The sequence below is a fragment of the Hippopotamus amphibius genome, chromosome 8 (assembly GCF_030028045.1).
Source record: "Hippopotamus amphibius kiboko isolate mHipAmp2 chromosome 8, mHipAmp2.hap2, whole genome shotgun sequence".
NCBI lineage: Eukaryota > Metazoa > Chordata > Mammalia > Artiodactyla > Hippopotamidae > Hippopotamus > Hippopotamus amphibius.
In genome coordinates, this window is record NC_080193.1 from 53,123,967 (window position 1) to 53,144,938 (window position 20,972).

At 34.2% G+C, this 20,972-nt stretch overlaps 1 protein-coding gene across 5 annotated transcripts in view; it reads left to right on the forward strand.

The window, feature by feature from the left end:
• CCNT2 (cyclin T2) overlaps nt 1-20,972 on the forward strand; it is a 40,069-nt gene that overhangs the window by 7,556 nt on the left and 11,541 nt on the right. For 2 of the 5 annotated variants that reach the window (XM_057744007.1, XM_057744008.1), the window contains exons 3-6: nt 12,656-12,784; nt 14,556-14,616; nt 16,636-16,698; nt 19,888-19,933. In XM_057744007.1, coding sequence (XP_057599990.1) covers nt 12,656-12,784; nt 14,556-14,616; nt 16,636-16,698; nt 19,888-19,933 — 299 coding nt within the window. Of the gene's footprint in view, nt 1-2,536; nt 10,105-12,655; nt 12,785-14,555; nt 14,617-16,635; nt 16,699-17,641; nt 19,769-19,887; nt 19,934-20,972 lie in introns of those variants that run through there. The other 3 variants (XM_057744009.1, XM_057744012.1, XM_057744010.1) reach the window with 3 other exon arrangements.

The window sequence follows — 20,972 nt, forward strand, 5'->3', positions numbered from 1 at the left end:
TGGTGTCCTTTAGTGCTGTGGAGTAACTGTACATATATGAAATGAAGTGGAGTGTTTGCTTGTTTGTTTGGCCTTGCTGCGTGGCATGTGGGATAAAGCAGACAACTTTGTAACTACCACTGGAATCAAACAAGGGAACTTTGCTAACCACCCCAGAAGTGTCTTCTTGTGCCCCATCTGAATGTCAACAGTTTCCCTCCCTCAACAAAGGGACAGAAAAATTCTTCAATCCTTGCCCATTATTAAAGATTTGATGGGTTTCTTAAGCCTCCCAATGTACAGATTTCCTGTCCATCCCTTTCTTTTACTTAAATTTTATGTGTTGAGGGACCTAAGACATTAGAGCTGTAGTTTCCACCTTTCTGTGATTTGCTAGTATATACTCACGGTGCAGTGTATCATGTTCCTTTGTTCTTGTATTCCCTATAAATTGCCAGTTGGATCCAGAAATTTGATCAGACTCTTGTTAGATCCCTTTGGCAAGACTACAGATAGTGTTATATTCTTTAATCAGGAGGCACCTAATGTCTGGTTGTCTTTTTGTGGTGTTAGCAGCTGTTGACACCATTCATTGCGATACTCTGATTCTATCACTTCTTCATTTATTAATTGGAATGTTTTTATAGTGAAATGCTGTGATTCAACTACTGTTTGGACACCCGGTGGTACAAGCTCATATAGGAAAGGCAGAATAAACACTTGATTCTTGCCCTGTATTTACCACCTTTGTTTAGCTAAAATTCACATACTATATATTTCACTGTTTGAAAGTGTACAATTCAGTGGTTTTTGCATATGTTCGCAAAGTTGTGCGATTTCAGCAATTTTTATTACCCTGGGAAGAAACTCCATATCCTTTAGTCATCTCTTCCCAGTCTTCCCCCCAGCCTATTCTGGACAGGCTCTGTAAATGGAATCATTCAGTGTGTGGTCCTTTGTGACTGTCCTCTTTCACTCAGTACATACTGTTTTTAAGGTTCATCTGTGTTGTAGCATGTATCAGTACTTCATTGATTTTTCTTGCTGAACTACCATTATACCACATTTTGTATATACAACCATAAACTGGCTATTATGTTGCTGCTGTGAACATTTATGTACATTTCTGTGTAGATACATTTTGGTTTCTCTTGAATATATACTCAGAAGTAGAATTGCTGGACCATATAGTAACTCTTTACCCATATAATCTGGGATAGTTTCCTCAGTATCTGTCTTAGCAAGATATTCTGGGTTCATCTTGTACATTTTATGCTCCACAGCTGAAATGGCCATTTCTTTAAGAAACCACGCTTTCTTTTAGTAGGAGGTGATATTTCAAGATAACAACCAGGGTACTAGAGATACTCATTGTTACTATGTTTGTCTTATTTTTAGGCATCTTCAATGAACAGAGCAAGGAAATACATAGTATAGTAAATATGTATTCACTGTACACATCAACATATTGTTTATTCATTTGCACTATATATATATGACCTATACAAAATATAGCTGGACTTGTTTTATATATATATATATATATATTTTGAGATATATATATTTAAAATATCTTAGAAATTCATTCTGATTCAAGCAGCAATAGCATTTTTTACTTCTCTTTTGTATTACATATCTGTGACCTTTCTTTCACACCAAAAATCTTAATTCTGAAGGATGTGAGAATGATAGAATTTAAATATCCCAATATCACTTGTTAACTTAATCCCATATTACACAAACAAGTCTCAGAATAACAGTACAACCACCACCAGTATAATTACTGAGAACAGTTAAATGTTCTTGGTTGTTCTCCCCCCTCACCTCTGGTTTTTAAAAGTTGTATGTACACATTATCTTAAATAGCCATTAGAAAACTTTCCCTTTTAATCTTCATTCAAGCTTAGTTCTACAAGTAAGTTTATTTGTGTTGTTCACTATCATTGCTTATGTTGAAGTCTCTAGTCATTTTGATTGTTTTAAGTTCTCTTGGAGATGATGGAAACAATGGTGTCTGAATCCTCGCATGTTGAGAATAGTTTGTGCCTTTATACCCAAGGTCGGTTTTGCTGGATATAAAATTCTTGGGTTTGTGCTTTCTTTTCTTGAGTATTTTAAATATGTAACAACTTTGGTTTTAGGGGGATCTTTTTGTTTGCTTGCTTTCCTGGTATAAAGCATTGCTGGCAGTTTGGGTGGTGATCTAGGTTTCTTATCTTTGCCTGAATGACCAGTGATTTTTTTTTTTTCCTTTAAAATCCAGTCATCTTAGTACAATATGACTTTTTTTTTTAAGAACTTTTATTGAGATATAGTTAACAGACAATAAACAGCATATATTTACAGTGTACAATTTGGTATCCTAGTCTCCCAATTCATTCCCCCCCAACCCTCCCCGCTTTCCCCACTTGGTGTCTATATGTTTGTTCTCTACATCTGTGTCTCTATTTCTGCCTTGCAAACCAGTTGATTAGTACAATATGTCTTCATGTTGGTTGTTCTGGGTTGATATGCTCAGGTGTGTGATGTGCTCTTTAAATATATGATTTCATGTCTTTTTTACTTAGGTTTTGTGTTATGAGTCATTTTCCTCATGTCAGTTTGGAGGTGTGCAGATTTTCGGTGTTTTTTTATTTGTGGTAAAACATAAAGTGTATCATTTAAACCAATTTTAAGTGTGCAGTTCAGTGGCATTAAGTACATTCACATTGTTGTGCAACCATCATCACCATCCATCCATCTCCAAAACATTTTTATATTCACAAACTGAATCGCCATTAATCAGACTTCACATTCCCCACCCTTCCCCCAGCCTCCAGCAACCACCATTCTACTTTGTCTATGAATTTCACTATTCTTGGTACCCCCTATAAGTGGAATCTTTAAATACTTGAACTTTTGTGTCTGGCTTATTTCACTTTACATCATGTCTTCAAGATCCTTCTTTGTTGTAACATATGTCAGAATTTCCTTCCTTTCTAAAGCTGAGTAATATTCCATTGTATGTTTGTACCACAGTTTGTTTATCCATTTTAATCTGTTAATGGACAGATGGGTAGTTGCTATAAATATGAGTGTACAAATTGCTCAGTTCCTTGCTTTCAATACTTTGGGGTATATACCCAGAAATGGAATTAGTGGATCACATCATAATTCTGTGTTTAATTTTTTGAGGAACTGCCATACTGTTTTCCACAGCAATAGCACCATCTCATATTCCAACTAGTAATGCACACAGATGCCAATTTCACAACCTCACCAACACTTACTCTTTTCTGGTTTTCTGATAATAACCATCCTAATGGATATAAAGTGATACTTCATTGTAGTTTTTATTTGCATGTCTCCGATGACTGCTGGCATTGAGCATCTTTTCATGTGTTTATTGGCCACTTATATATCTTCTTTAGAGAAATGTCTGCTGAAGTCCTTTGTCCATATTTTAGTTGGGTGTTTTGTTGTTAAGTTGTATGAGTTTTTCATATACTCTGGATATTAATCCCTTATCAGATACATGATTTGCAAGTATTGATATTTTCTCCTGTTCTGTAGGCCTTCTCATTTTTTCTTTCTTTTTTTTTGTTTTTTGTTTTTTTTTTGTTTTGTTTTTAAAGTGCACAGAAGTTTTTAATTTTGATGAAGTCCAAATTACCTATTTTTTCTTTTGGTGTCATATCCAAGAAATCATTGCCAAATCCAAGATTATGATCCAGAATTATTTCATGTCTTCTAAGTTTTATGATTTTAGTTCTTACATTTAGGCCTTTGGTCTGTTGTAAGTTAATTTTTTGTATATGGTATAAGGTAAGGGATTGGTTTTTCCATGTGATATTCAATTTTCTGAGTACCATTTGTTGAATTTTTTTTAAAGCAATTTTTTCTAGTGTGATTTTTGTTGCTTAGGGACAACTCTTCTTTTTTCTTACAGTATCTTTGTGTGACCTAAATACCTTTTGTCATACTCACTTTTTTGAAAGATTAGTTTCCTGAGCTTTAAGTAGATGTATTTCAGAGGAGCTTTTCTAATTTCACGGTTATTTTGTGTAATGTTCAGAAATGTAGCAGATTGCTTTCCAGGGTTTCCTGGCTGTGTTCCCCTCCCTCATTTTTATCTTCATTTTGCCTTGTACCTATCCTGACAGTTTTGCTTTTTGTTCCCATAGGATTTTCTTCAGTATGGAGTCCTGGAAGATAGCTTTGGGAGATCAGTTTCGAAAGTTCATAGACATTAATTTCAAGCCTTTAAGCCTTACTCTAGGCGTCCTGCATTCATCCACTTAACTGGACTTGCCAGAATTTTTCCCCGGTTTAGCTGCTGTTCTTGATTGGCCTACCATGATTTCCAGTGGATACCTGTTGGCTCCTTTGAGTTTCTTGTTATCAAGCCCAGCACATGCCCCATTACTTCCCTTTCTTTATTGCTTAGATGCTAATACTGTAGATACTGTGATTACAGTAATCTGTTTTCTCCTCATCCATTTGTATTTTGGAATTTCCTTGTCAGGTGATTTGGTTATGAACATCCATAGGTTCTTGGTTTTGCTATTTTGTTATTCTGATTTTCTGTGGAGATTCAGGTAAACATGGTGGATGATCCATCTGGAAGAGTTTGATAGACATATAAAAACATGTGATATTCCTGATAGATTTTTTTCAAATTGATTCTTAAAAGAACTCCAGAAAGTTTAAAAAAGCTTTAATGTCATTTTGAAACATGGCGCTCTTTACGTCTGATTACGTGTGTTGAATGTATTGACTGTATCTTATACAAGTCTTTATAAAGTCGTAATGAAGCAGCTATTTTTCCCCAAAAAATTGTGATTGTAAAATATTCAAATAATTCAAACCTTTTTTTGTGCGCACACACATACTTGTATCTACTAGTCTTTTTTAATTATTTATTTATATATTATTTTATTGTCTGTATTAGGTCTTTTATTTTTGCTGTGTGCGGGCTTTCTTTTTAGTTGCGGTGAGTGGGGGCTACTCTTCCTTGCCGTGTGCGGGCTCCTCGTTGCCATGGCTTCTCTTGTTATGGAGCTCGGGCTCTAGGCGCGTAGGCTTCAGTAGTTGCAGCACATGGGCTCAATAGTTGTGGCGCACGGGCTCTAAAGTGCAGGCCCAATAGTTGTGGCACACGGGCTTAGTTGCTCCGCGGCATGTAGGATCCTCCTGGAGCAGGGATCGGACCCGTGTCCCCTGCATTGGCAGGCGGATTCTCAACCACTGCGCCACCTAGGAAGCCCTGTATCTACTAGTCTTGATAGTTCATATGCTTCTATGGTGGCTTTAGCTCATTTGTCCCAGGACTAAGAAAGTATTTTATACAATTTGGTAATGTAGTAATTCTAAACTAAGCGTGGTCTATAGAATAGAGCAGATTTTTACGTTAACAAATATGCAGAGTGTTTGCATTAGCCAGGGCACACCAAGGTCTCTGTATGAAGACTGACTGTATGTAATTTATAAACTGATTTGAGGGCAGAACAAAGATGTTTTTAGTACATAAAATTGTTCACAGTAATTTTTTTAAAGTGAAGCTGAAATTAGATCACTGTACATTCTACTATAAACATGTATATACATTCTAGGGAATGAGGAAGATGATAGAAACATCCTTACCACCCCACAACATTTGGGGACATAAACTTAATATTTTATACTTAAAGTTATGGTTCTGGTTGTAAAGCTGGCATGTTAAGTACTCTGTGTATGTCATATTTAAGGAAATAGATGTAATATGAACTGATAGGCACAGAAGTTTCTTTTGATAGTAATGAAAATATTATACCTTAAAATTCACCCATTTAGAATGTGCAATTCAATGGGTATATTTACAGAGTTGTGCAGCCCTTATCACAATCTAAGTTTATAATACTTTTATCACCCCAAAAAGAAACCCCGTGCCCATTAACAGTTCATTGATTTTTCTTCCTCTCCCAATCCTAGACAGCCATCCTGTGTCCCTATAGATTTGCCTATTGTGGACATTGCATATAAATGGAATTATGCAATATATGGTATTGCACCTAGCATAATGCTTCCAAGATTCACCCATGGTGTAGCATATATCAGCACTTCATTCCTTTTTATTGCTGAGTAATATTCCATTCATCATGTGGATATTCCTCATTTTATTTGTCCATTCATCAGTTTATGGACATCTAGTTTGTTTCAACTTTTTTGCTGTTGTGAAAAATGCTGATGTGAACATTCGTGTACAAGGTTTTGTGTGGACTTTTTGTTTGTGTGGACTTTTGTTTTTGTTTCTCTTGGGCATATACCTGCAAGTGGAATTGCTGGATGGTGTGGTAAACCTAGATCTCATTAATCTTGGATAGCTTTTTAAAGACATTTTGAGAAACAGCCTAATTGTTTTCCAAGGTATTCATACCATTTTACCTTCCAACAAACAATGTAAAATGGTTCTGCTTTCTCTACATCTTTGGCAGCACTTAAACTGTTGTTTTTTTTAAATTATGATTATCCTAGTGAGTGTACAGTAGTATTATTGTATTATTGATTTGCATTTCCATAGTGATTAATGGTATTGAGCATCTTTTCATTTGTCTGTAGGCCATTTGTATATGCTTAACCCTTGAACAGTGCAGGGTTTAGGGACTCCACTCCCACACAGTAGAAAATCTGCATATAACTTTACAGTTGCCTTGCCCTCTGTGTACATGGTTCCACATCTGTGCATTCAACCAACTGCAGTTCCTAAGGTACTGTAATATATATTTATTGAAAAAAATCTAAGTTGTAGGAGGTGTTTATATATTCTGGATAACGATCCCTTATCAGAAAAATAATTTGCAAGTATTTTCCTCCATTCTGTTGCTTGTCTTTTTCACATTCTTGATAGTGTCATTTCTAACACATGTATCCAATTTATTAATATTTTCCTTTTGTAACATTTGCTTTGGTGTATCTAAGAAAGCATTGCCTGATACAAAGTCATGAAGATGTATTCCTGTATTCTTCTAGGAGGGTTTTTTTTGGGTTTTTTATTTTGTTTTTTTAAATAGTTTTAGCTCTTACATTTTGGTCTGTGATTCATTTTCAGTTAATTTTGGTTTGTAGTGTTAAAAAGGGGGATGGACGTCATTTTTTTTGCATGTGCTTATATGGTTGTCCCAGGACTATTTGTTGAAAAGGCTCTTCTTCCCCTCATCAAATTATCTTGACACTCTTGTTGAAAAATCAGTCAACCATAAATATAATGTTTATTTCTGAACTCTTTATTCTATTCCATAACCTGTATGTCTTTATGCCAGTACCACATTGTCTTGATTACTGTATCTTTGTAAGTTTTGAATTCAGGAAGTATGAGTCTTCCCAACTTTGTTCCTCTTTTTCAAGATTGTTTTGGTTATTCTCTGTCCCTTGCATTTCTATTTAAATTTTAGGATCAGCTGGTCAATTTCTGCAAAAAAGAAGCTGGGATTTGACAAGTATTTTATGAATCTGTAGGTCAATTTGGGGAATAAGGCCATCTTCACAATATTAATTCTTCTATAATATTTTTATATTTTATTGGCTGCTTTGGGTCTTTGTTGCTGTACATGGGCTTTCTCTAGTTGCTGCAAGGTGGGGCTATTCATTGTGGTGCATGGGCTCCTCATTGCAGTGGTTTCTCTTGTTGCCGAGCACAGGCTCTAGGCAGCGTGGCCTTCAGTAGTTGCAGCACATGGGCTCAGTAGTTGTGGCTCACAGGCTCTAGAGCATAGGCTCAGTAGTTGTGGCATGTGAGGTTTTCCCGGCATGTGAGATTTTCCCGGAGCAGCGCTCGAACCCATGTCCCCTGCATTGGCAGGTGGATTCTTAACCGCTGCACCACCTAGCAAGTCCCAAGCCAGCTCTCTTTTAAATGCAACTAGATGTCCCAAATAATATCCAACTTGAAGATTTTTTATTAAATTCCAACATAAAATTTCTTACATTGGCAGTATTACACTCACACATAGTTATATGGGTACGAAAACAGCTAAAATGCCAGAGTGAGTTAATGACATTTTCATAATACTGAAAGGGTTTAAATGCCTTTTTAACATTGTACTGGAATTTTGGTGTAATTTGTTGAAGCTTGGTGATCTTTCTTAGTAACAAATGGACATTTTGACCTACTCCATTTTATTCTTTGTTGGGGGGCTATTTTTCCTTATATCTACATTTTTACTTCACTTTTCCTGTTCTGGGATCCTCTTTCTGTGAGTCTTTGCTGAAGTTATACCATTACCACTTTTCCTGAACTATAGCTGTAGGCCAGTGAGTTCCAAATTCTGAGCTGCGGTACCTAGAATTAGCTGGATATTTATTAAATGAAGCATCTTCAAGGCACAGAAAATAGTTAATCCTAGTCTTATCTAGGGGACGAGGGAGTGTTGGAGCAGTTAAGGAACAAGAGAGATATGGCCTCACCAGGCTGTAGGACCTAAAGAGGAAACCTGAGAACAGACTAAAACAAGCTTGTTGCTAATGTATTAGCAAATAGAAAGCGGACTTGGAGGTGTTTTCTTTGCTTCTGTTAGGGCTTTTTTGGATTAGGAGATTTAAAGTTGAAAAGTAATAAAACAGCTATGGCTAGTTCTTAAATACAAATGTATACACAAAGTGTATGCAGAAAATTCATTACTAAAAGAATAAAGACTAGGTATGGTTTATTTGAAACTGATTGTGATATAGGCATTTTCAGTGACTTAGAAATCACCCAAGCTTTTTATTAATGCAAACTGACCTTGCCTCCAACTATCAAGGTTGAAGCCAGCAATGGAGAGTGAAGAATGTCAGCAGTGAGGGCATCATGAGCAGAAGGGGGAGACAGCGGCCAGGAATGGGCAGGAGGAGAAAGATGGAGAAGGAAGGGAGTCAGATCAAGAGGTAGGAATGGAAACATACAAAGGAATAGAAAAAGAGAAGGGTGTAAAAACAATTGGAGGGAGAAGGGAAGAGGTAATGATTGAAGTAAAATCAATTGTCTCATTTCAGTGTTTGAATCTGCTTATTAGTTAGAACTACAATGAACCCTTTAAAGAATTGAGTTTAACCGTGGAAGGAAGAAGTTGAGCAAGAAAGAAGGGAATTTTGAAGTGTGTTAAATCACTTTAAATTTAAGATCAACAGTAAAACTATACAACTGTTGTTTCATTTTGCAACATAATAATATTTGAGTCATATTACTGTGGGGCACTATTCTAAGTGCTTTACCTATATTGATTCATTTAATCCTCACCACAACTTTATAAGCAGATACTATTTCTCCCATTTTACAGATGCGGAAACTGAGCCACAAAGAGAATAAGTAATTTGCCTAGGCTAGTCAGATAACAGAGCCAGGATTCCGCTGAGGCAGTCTGACTACTGTGCTACAGCTGGCTTCATCACCTCTACCTTCCCCTCTCCATCATTTGTATGGTATATTTCTATAGAAATTTGTCATTTTGAGAATATAATATCCCCTTGAAATAGTTGTACATCTGCTAGCGTGACAAACTCTGGACACTATTTAAAGATCAGGTTTCCTTCTCTTTAGTTATAGTAACTTGAGAAAGTTTATTAAACTTGGTACCAGAACACAAAAGATGGATAGTGCTTGGTCCCTGTCCCTACTGAACTAAATCTCAGTTTGTAATTGGTCATTTGAACCAACCAGGTGTCTGCTCCAATATTGATATGAATTCTTTGACTTTGAACCAAGTTTGCTAATGAATGTTTGTTGCCTTCAAAAGTATGCTCACCTTTAAAAACCACAGACCAACTAGAAATATTGTCATTAATTAAAACTTTTGGAGTTATTTTTGTTTTAATAAGCCACACAACAAAATCAACTTTTCATACAAAAAGTAGTAGTATCTAGTTTGTTTACCTTCCTTTGTCATCCTTAAAATTAAAGCCTCACATAGATGTTCACAAAGTATTTATCTAAAAAGATGTTTTGTTTTGTTTTGTTTTTACAGCTCTGATGAAGTAAGATGTTTGCAGGCAGTAGAGGAGGAAATGTGAATGGAGTTAGTGGATTTCTCCAGGAACTTTGGAAGAGTGTTGGGTATTAGTGTTGCACTGGAGGAGGATGAGAATTGAGCCCTATTTAGAGGGAGAACAGAAAGACTTCTGTGAGGATTGTGGGTAAATAAACCAGGAACCTACCCTGGAGATCATTGCTTAGTTCCTTGAATACTTAATTTTTAAAAATTTTTTGTAGAATTTTAGAATCATTCACTAGTATGCATATTTTGTGTTCATTGAGACTATCTTATAAGGAGAAGAGCTATGTGGTTTGAAAGCACTTGATGTTTAGGTTTACAAAAAGTCTGAAGAGAATAGAGCTGTGACTGGGAGTCTGAAGAGATTTTACCAAGAAAAACTCATTAGAAACTTTTAGAAGTGGCTTTTAGGCAAGTAAGAGAAATTCTGGATTATCTGACAGTTAGGAAGACAGTTTAAGTATTAAGTTCAGTCTAATTTGACTTTTCACTTGAGCCTGTATTGCTTCACTCTTTGACAAATAGTTCTAGCATTTGAAGGTTGGCTTAGCCATTCCCCTTAGACATGAATGAGATAATAAATGAGAGATTGTGGGAAACAGAGTATCTTCATTTTATGAGTGTTTCTTGCCTTTCCTACCTTGACATTGGCTCTTAGATTTTTATTGTGGCATTTGGAATACTTTGAACCTAATGTTGGTGTCTTTATATTAATATATGGATTATCCACATCATTCATTCAGCAAGTATTTTGAACAGCAGCTGCACAATGGTAGACAATGGGAACACAAATGGATAATTTAGTCTCTGTGTTCAAGCTGCTTCTAGACTGGTGGGGCAGACAAAATTAATAAACCAGAAGTTAGAATACAGTATAAGTACAGTGACAGAGGAATGAACTGTTTCCTGTTGAATAAAGGTGAGCAATTTGCTCTGACTCAGGAATTTTACCTTGGGAGGATGTGATCTTCTCAGGTAAGCTGTTAAATAGAAAAGGCATTAATCAAACAGGCTAGGTAGCAGTGGTAAGAAAATTTCAGTATGTAGAAAAAAACAACAGAACAGATAGAAGATAATTGTCCACTCTCAGTTATCTTATTCTGTTGACATCTCAGGAACCACCACCTGCCCTGGATGACTGCTATATAACTGGTATTTCAGGAGTATTGACTAATTTTGGTATTGCTTACTTAAATCTGTTGTAAAGAATAAGTTTAGTCTGTATCTATGAAAACTAAGAATAAGTTGCTTTTTTTGAGCATTCTCAATTTTTTAAACCTTTTCCTTGTAATTTTAATTTTGAGAGACTGAAATGAAAGTCCAAGGTGGAATTATTCAGTCTATTTAAGGTAACATTATTTCTGGTTGTTCAGAGCCAAACTCAATTTTAGGTCTGTTTTAAAGGTTTATACATAGGAAGAGAACTTCATGAAGTCATTTTTACTCCTTTTACTCCATTTACTCATGTGCAAATGCAGCTGGATTAGAGAAGACCCTTTTCAGATTCAGAATCCAGTGATTAAATTTTGTCTCAGGAATACTATTTATAAGCTGTTTTAAAAGCTATCAGAAGAAAGGGTCCACCTTCCCTGTATCAGAAATTTTCTCCTTAACTACCCAAGTCATGTAGCATGGTTTATGCCCCCCCCAACCCTTCCTTCTTCTGGTATTTTTTCCATATAGTGATTGATAACCCCCGAGATGCAGTTAGACTCAGACGTTCATCTCTTGAAAAATAATGTACCTGAATCTTGACATTTAGAAATTATCTTTAGAAATTATCTTTTCATGACAGATTTCTTATATGTAATCTTAGAAGCGTTATTTGAATTTAAAGTACGCCAATTTTCTGAGTCAGCAATTATTTAGTTTACTACTAACTTTTTGGATAAACATTTGCTCAAAATTGGTGTTCTCTTAGTCAATATCTTTATAGTGCTATGTTCTTATATTTCTATCCCAAGAACATAACTTACTAAAACTATTAAAAAAATATGTTTTTTCATCTCCAATTGGCAAGGTTTCTACTCTGTTGGTTTGTCTTACATGTTTATTCCCTGGTTTTTTTAGCTACTTTTAATATTGCTGTATTGAAGTAGTAGAGATGTTAGGTAGCAGTTTCATGTTCAGAATCCTATTATTTTGCCTTGTAGATTCTTTTTCTCTCTTAAGCAAGATTGTATATCTCTTAGCCACACAATGAAGCATTGATTAAAAGAATGCTAGTAAATGGTAACTGCCTCAAAAGAGGGAAAATCTGAGTGTACTTTACCCACTTTTCTTTTTTTTTTTTTCTGTTTTCTTTTTGCTTCCTTCCTTCCTCCCTCCCTCCCTCCCTCTCTCCCTTCCTTCCTTCCTTCCTTCCTTTTTTAGCTTTGGCTTCATTGTTTTGCTTGAGTTTTTTCCTTTCCCTCCACAATGTGCATTAATATTATTTAAAGTTTCTTTTAGCTGAAGTGTAAGTCTTTTTCCTTTTAGAATTCTATTTGTAAAACAGATTTTATAGACTGAGGTAACTAGTTCTATGTTATGAATAACTTTTTAAAAACTTATATCAATCTTGTCATAGCCCAACTTCTGTTCATACAATTAATATTGCATTCTGTTCTTGCACGTGCCGCCCCCCCCCCGAAGTAGAAGGTGTTTCCAAAATTTATTTGTTTTTAAATCGCCAAATTTTATCTTTTCCACAGATAATATCACCTACTGCATTATTTTTGGCTGCAAAAGTAGAAGAACAGGCTCGAAAACTTGAACATGTTATCAAAGTAGCACATGCTTGTCTTCATCCCCTAGAGCCACTGCTGGATACTAAATGTGATGTATGTAAAAATTGGGTGTTTGGGGTTTTCTTTGTAAATTTGAAACCTTTTCATTATTTAGACCTAATAAAAATAGAATTCAATTAGTGTTGCCTTCTAGTGCTGCTTATTTCTGTTACCACTTAGGAATATAATACCAGGACGTGATCTGACAGAAACATATTTCATGTTATGTTCATGAAACTCATTGTCATTCTGAATCATGTAAGGCTTTGATTCAGAGGTACTTTTTAAGTGTTTTCATATTTTGTTTATCCTCATAGCAAACTTGTGATATATGCAGAGGGTACGTCATATCACCTACATCATTTGGGTATATTTAAGACCAGAGATAAATAATTATCTTAAATTGCTGGCAAATGAGGGAATAGAAGAACCTCTGGATTTATCTCTAGACCAATAATTAGTCTGTTTATAGAAGTGTTCCTTTATTAATGCATATATACTATTTTCTCTGATACATAAAGATGCGTTTTACCATGCTTTTATGAGTGGGCATTTTGAAAGTATTTTTTTTCCTAAAGAGTAATACTAGTTTCCAAATAACTTGTGCATCATCAGCATTTCAGGAGACCTTGTTTGAAACACCATTTTAAAAGTTTTGGCGTCTTAGAAAAGAAGCTAGCATTCTTTTTCTAGCATTCCTACGTGAGTTGCTTTATCAGGAACTTTTAACTACTGAATGACTATCAGATTGTATTAATTCAGATTGATTTGGATCATGTTTAAGGTCCAAATTAAATATATCTGATTTTATTAATGACAAATTTTATCCTACATCTTGACTTTAAGGGACTAAAATATTATTGTAGCCATTCAATATAGAGAATGTATGATTATTTAAAGTTACTTCTTATAGTTTTTATTAACTTTACAAATTCAGAATTATTTCTTGTGAATACTTAGGGTGTTGTTCAAACAATAGAAAAATCTGTGTTTTAAAATTCAGCTCAGTGATCTTCTCAAAATGGGCATAAATAAAATTAAAGGTGCATTCACTCTGAGTTTAGCAATATGTCCTTACGTAAATGAATATTTATATATAAAAGTTTTCTTGTCACCTCAGTCAGTTATAATGACCTAAGAATGAGATGGCAGAAAATTTTTTATACCTTTTATTCCCCAAGTAATTACCTTTGGGGAATGATTTATTGAAGTTGAGGGAGAAGATCCTCTATTTTTGTCTCCGCAGGTGTATGGTAGATTGTTTTAGTATTTTATAGCTGAAATTTTTTTTTTAATCTAGGGGTTTGAGGCTTTGTTTTGATCTTATTTTGTCTTTTCTGAAGAAAGGAAGTTAATTCTAAAAAATGAAGCATTGACCTACTGTGACAGTCAAGGAATTACCACATAAAATATCCTAGAGTGAGTTAATAAGCCTTTTCTTTAAAGGCTGGTTCGAATTTGATCTTACTTGGGTTGATGCTTCTTGTTCTTAATGTGTGTTGAAGTGCGAATGTCTAGGTAAAGTTTTACCTTATAGACTGGAGATCTCTTTTTTCAATTAACCTACCCCTTTTTGTATCTTTAGATTGGTTTTTGTTTTGTTTTGTTTTGCTTTGTTTACATTTCCTGAATTAGAAGTAATTGAATTTAGAGTTATCACAGAAAATAGGTTTTCGCTTTCACCCTCAGTTTATTTTCTTCATATTTCTAAACTACCTTGTAGTAGTTTGTAATTAATCTGTAATTCTCATGACACTTAACAGTCCCATAGTCTAGTGGTGTTATGTTTATTAAGCATTTTAATATTATTATTTTTACCTGGCAGGCTTACCTTCAGCAGACTCAAGAACTGGTTTTACTTGAAACCATAATGCTACAAACCCTAGGTATGTGCTTATGTCACATATTATTTTTGTGTATGTTCTTCCATGCAGTGTTATAAATCAAGAAAAAGATTTCTGGAATAATTTTATCATTGAAGGAAGTTTCATTTGAAAATAAGGCTTGGAGCCAGAATAGCACTGCCTGGTTCTAAGAAAGCCATTTTTTACAGTTTAATTGCATTTAGCATTTAATTGAATGGTAAACATAGCCTTCAATGTGATTTCTTATATTTCCAGATAGTTGAGACACTATACTTCCTTCTGGATTTGCATTGGAGAATAAAATGGTCCTTTAGGGCTGTTGTATATGATTGTAATGTGTATGCACATATATGGCAGTCCTGCTGTGCTAGAGCTTATGAATTTATCACATCATTTTAAATGTGACGTAGCAGTTATTTAAATGTTGATCATCCTCGTCTAAAAGTTATATTGTCTGCAGGGTTTGTGCAACTTAAGTCATTTGTAAAAATCATTTATTCTAATCTTTTACTTTACTCATGAGGAGATTGAGCCCTAAGCAGGTTTTGACTGTGTAAAGTCATATATTACTTCTGGAAGAACCTAGCAGAGTGTAGTGGGAAGAACATAGGCTTTATGGAGATCTGCACTTAAATATGTAGGCCTCTTTACTTGCTTTGTAAACTTGGTCAGAGTTCCTTTACCTTTCTTACTTCCGTCCTGTATGTGTAAGGTGGAATAATAATGCTGCTTTAACATTGTGAAGTGAAGATGAAAGATGCTTTTTTTAAAATTGCCGCATAGTGTGTTTCATAAATAATCATTATTTATTATGGTAGTTATTTTTACCTTATTTATACTCCATTCCCAATTGTTGAATGGAAGTCTGATAATCATAGCTTCCCATCGTGACAGATTCTTTTTATTATAAAAGTAGGTTGTTTGAAACACATAATTTGTTGAAAGTTTTTATAACATTTATAAAAAGATATAAAAATGAAAGTTTATTCCCTCCAAATCCAGTGATTAAGCATGTTCCTGTTTTATTATATAAATATGAAATTTTACAGATATTCATAGAATGAAAGTTGAAGGAAAATGACATTATTTTAAAATAGTTATTTTATTATATAAAATCAGTATATCATCCATATTGCTGATGACAGATTCTTAAATATGGAGAATGAATAGCATTATTTTAAGGGGAACATTAGAATTTGCAAGATATAACTCTGGCTTTCATTAAAGTATGATTTTGCAGGTTTAATAACAGTAGAAATATGAATAGAGCACATGATAACTTTATAAATCCAGATTATTTATTAGGATGTTATTCCTTTACTACTTTTGAAGGCACTGTACAATAGCCACCACTTTAAAAAAAAAAAAAGAGGAAGAGGAAAAACCCTGTCCTACCTATGGGGTTGATTGGACATTGAAAGCTTTTCAGCATTTCGTCTTTGGTTTTAGAAACAGTGATTTAATCTTGAGGCCTTTTAGGTTCACTTGCCTTAACAATTTATTTTTATTAGTAATGAAATGTAGTTATAAGCTAACTGAAACCCTTTGATCTAAGGTACACTGAGAAAAGACAAGGACCGTCATTTAAAAGTCATTTCTCCCACTGTGGCCCAAAGTTTATATTTATGAAAAATGTTCTTTTCATATCTTCTGAAAGAGTTGGAATATATTTAAGAAATATGTTACATAGTTGAATTCCCTGCTTAAACTGTGGAGCAAGGTTAATAATTGTATTTGTCATGATTTTAGTTTGTTTTTAACTTGAGGATAATCTCAAACTAGTTGTAATTCAGAATTTTGAATAAGTCTTATCTCTAAATAATTTTGTCATTTTTCATAATTAGAACACCGTTTATTGAGAAGATATTATTTCTCATGGTTGGAGGTATAATGAGCATGTCAGTGATGAGAAACTAACTTTGTCTTTGGATTCTTTTTAATGATGAAAAATAGACATTTATGGTTGTGTGATGAGTGGCATTTCTCAGGCAAGTACTGTAGTGGTAAGTGATTGGGAAAAAAAAGTGCTTTTCATTTCAGGTTTTGAGATCACCATTGAACATCCACACACAGATGTGGTGAAATGTACCCAGTTAGTAAGAGGTAAGTGACCTTTGAAACTTTTAAATTAAGTATTAATGCTTTTTATTGTCTATAATTGATTTGAATGCTATTTTGTTTTTCTAGCCTTTTCTTGAGTTTTATTAAAATGGCAGAAATGTCACTTTGAAGCATTGTTTTTCAGTGTTCTGCACTACGTATTCATCTACTTCTATTTTTGGTTCTTCCTGGTGAGTTAGCGTCCTTTAAATTTAGGTGAGAGTTGTTTCACTAAAAAATTAGATGGCTTTCAAATAATAGGATTCTTTCTACTTCCCCATTGGGCTATGCCCATCCCATTTCAGTTAGTATTTAAGATGCAGGCCATTTAACATATACGTGCAGAAAAAAGTATTAATTTCCATTTTATGTCAAACTTTCATTGACTTCTTGAAAAGTGATTACAGTTTAAGAATTTGGAGGTCAGCTTCATATCTTTCAGATAAAAATTGCCTTAGCGAATTTGTCGTTTTGGGGAATGTTTTCCCCATGTTCATTTGAACAAAATTAATTTAATACATTTTTCAAAGTTCTTTAGCATTACTAAAAATGATTTGCTTTTTGTGTATAATGAGGAAATCATTATATAGCATGATACGTAACAGCATGTGATGTACCTATTAAATCTTTTATAAACAAGGGTACAAAGTTTTTGTATTGTTTTCTTTACTCATTATAAAGCATGTGGTATATGTTTTTCTACTCTTGTGAATGAATCCTGTGTATCTATTGTATCTCTAGAAAGAATTCTTCACATAGATGCATGCAGTACTACTTCTTTCCTGTTTACCATTTGAAGTGTTATGCACTAATAGCAACTGCTTGGAACCTTTAGTGTGCCTTTTCCTATTACTTCTTTTTGAAAATGAAGTTTTGCAGTTTCATTCCTTTACCACCAGACTTCTTTAGGTTTATTCTAAACAAAATGGGTAAGACTTTTGAAGGCCTTATTTCTAGTGTTTACTTAAATGTTCTCTTACTTTATTCATTCTTAATTGAATTCATTTTATACCTAGGTAGGGTTTTTATTATGTTAATGGCTACATTAAAAAAAAAACTGTTGTTTGGTATCACAGTTGTCATTGTTAAGAAATGGACTCATAAAAATCCCATTTATATTTTTTTACTCCTAAGAGCAAGTGTTATTTATAAACTAGAACATACTTAATTTTGGTTTCTATTCTTCATGGTTATATATTTTATAGCACATTCTCATTCTCAGTATTACAGTGTAGTATAGAATTATATAGATAGCTAGTGTAGATGTTGAATTAAGAAATAAAGCTTTAGAGAAGTTTTGTTTTCCTGAAAACTTGAAAGGGTAAGCCGTTTTGTTTGAATAATGGAGAGCCATATAATTTGCCGTAAGTTGAGATTAGTAAAGAAAGATGTTGAAGGAAGATATTAAATATAGGTTAAAATTTGTATGTATATATACTGTATATACACACAACATAATTAGTAGGAAATGAAGCTGAATTTTCAGCTTAGTATTGTGAAGTTTGTGTCAGCTTCTCTTAAATCCTGTCTAAAGAAGCTAGAGACAAATCCATTTATTTTGCAGAATTGAATAGTAATAGTTAAACATTTACAAAAACTATAAATTTGATATATCATCCAAAGCAAAATGTTTAAATCTGATTTTTCTGTTATTATTAACGTGTCCAATTCTTACATTTTAGTACAGATCTCATATATGTTTAACATCATTTTGTCTGACTAACATTTCAAGTAACTATAATTTGCATCTTACTCCATTTTTAAAATGTTCTTTCATGTTTGGTACTTTTTTTTTCTTTGCCCTAAAACCACTTTCAGCTAACAAAAGAACATTTTCCCTACATTCTTCTCAGTTGCAATGACTTTTAATAGATTATTGAATTTATGTATATTCTGAGGTGAAAACTGCAATGGCAATTTAAAATGATTTTTACTTTTCTATGTACTTTGATTCTTTTGGGGGGGTGGCGGGTGGGGGTAAATGGTTTGATTTCTTTGAAGTCCTCCCCTGCCCCCCACCTCTGGAGATGAGAAAGTTATTATGCTACTTTGCTACAGAATTGGCTAATGTCATTTTACAGGGACCTTTCATTTCTGTGATTTCTCCTTCCCTCCCCACCAGGAAAGAATGCCATACTTAAGTCACACTGCCTCCAAGACATCTGATGCTTTGACACTCTTCTTTAGCACAACTCTGCTAAACCCAAATCCCTTTTGTAAACCTTTATGTTGATGATCCACATGGGGCAGCGGGGAATTACAGGTGCCACAAGTAAAAACAGGAGAGGGCAAGGAGTTTGAGGCCTGTTAGAAAGGGGTGAGTTGAGGTGAACTGATCCTAGGTGAGCAGAGGGGAAAGGTATGTCAGTGATTATGAGTGTAACTGGGGGAAAAAAGGAAACTATAATAAAGGCATCCCTGTTGGGAAGAGTAAGAAGTAGAAGAAGCGCGAGGGGGACTGTTTTCAATTTCAGTCTCTTAAGAAGCTAGTTGTTAAAAAATTGCTTTTCTATTGAGGACCAGTATTGAAGCATCTTGATTCCCTCTAGAGTACTTGTATCTTTTCTAAAGTTATCATTAATCGGATTATACAATTTAAAATAATACAGTGGTGTTTTCTATATCTACATCGTTATGATGTTTCTAGGTTGTTTATTCTCTGTTGATGCTTAGTAGCATGATGAAAAACTGAGCAGTTTGTGCTCTCTGAGTTTGGGGGTTGGGGGTTTGTTTCTGTTTTTTCTTTTGGTGGAAGTACTTAAACCAACTTAAATATGATGACTGAGGATTAAGTCTGGCAGGCAACTCTTTGTATTTTGTATTAGACTTCAAAATCTTTTCTTCTTCTTCTTCTTCTTTTTTTTTTTTAAATCCAGGAGAATGCTTTATTGCACCTTTTAGCTGACTAGATGCTTAACTTAGTAACAAGTTTAGCCCTTGTAACTGGCTAGCTAAAAGCAAATCGGCCTTGTTTCTCAGATCTTTGGGGGATAGCAAGAAACATTTGAGTGAATGTTGTTGAAGATTTTCAGTAGTATAGAAAATGATGGCGCTCTTGTGATATTTGTAAGTAGTAAGTAAAATTTACTTTTTGTGTACAAATCTTTGAAGTTTTTGTTGTGTTGAGAACTTTTCGACGGTAGCATGTTAAAGCTGATAGTATTGTCTTCGTTTTTTTTTCTTTTCTTACAGCAAGCAAGGATTTGGCACAGACATCCTATTTCATGGCTACCAACAGGTTGTTATCCTGACCCTCTTTGTTGCACTGTTGTAGCACACTATAGCTTCCTTTAATGCAGGGCCCCCTCAATGTGTCTCTTACCCTTGTTGCAGCAGGAGACTGGACCATCTACTGTGGTGGTACCTTCCTGTCTGCTTTGCGGTGTATTGTACAAGGGACTTTTGGCACAGAGGGGTTAAATGCACAATGTGAAGTGTAGTGGTGCTTTCTGATGACATATTCTCGATTTGTGAGTGCATAAGTCTAAAATTGGTAGCCTGAATAGCAGCTAAAGATTACAAAGAGCTAAACTTAACGTAGAAATTCGAGCAACTTGGTAAGTATAAAACTATTTCTAGTTTACAATTATAGTTAAATGACAATTTTAAAAAATTTCACATTGATCCAATCTTAACTTTAAAATAATCATTAAAGGTTTTTTTAATAAATAAAATTTATATAACTTGAGTTTTTTTCCAGATAATAACCACCAGTAGTAGATTAGTAGTAGTCACATCCTATCAGTACCTTGATTTGCATAAGTGTAATTTTTACTTTAAAAAAAAACTTACTTCCTTTTTAGTTCATATAAAGAATGGTATGGGTTTGTGCTTTATCATTAGACATTTTTCATCAATTCTGAAACTGAACTGGAAGAACAGTTTTTGAAATCCTTTCATATCTAATATATAATTTTGTTCTGAATTGATTATATATTAATGACTTAGATTTGTTTTTAAAACAAGTCATTTGGGAGGAGTGGGCCAAAGCAGCTTTATGTGGTCCTTAATTTCTTGTGACACTGTTAAGTTTTGTTTAAAACTTTGGATTGGCAAAAGCCAATATATTTTCTTAGGTATGTGTTGTTGGGATTTAACCTCTATCCCTGGAAATTCTGAAAAACAAGGCAAAAAAAAAATCACTTAAATTTAAAACTTTGGTTAGAAAAGGCTAGCTATGACATGCTACATGCCCAGTTTTTGGCATGTCCTGGAAGGAGAGAGATAGTATTTTTGTAGTATTTAGCAACATTAGGCCTTCAAGCTGTTCAGCAAAA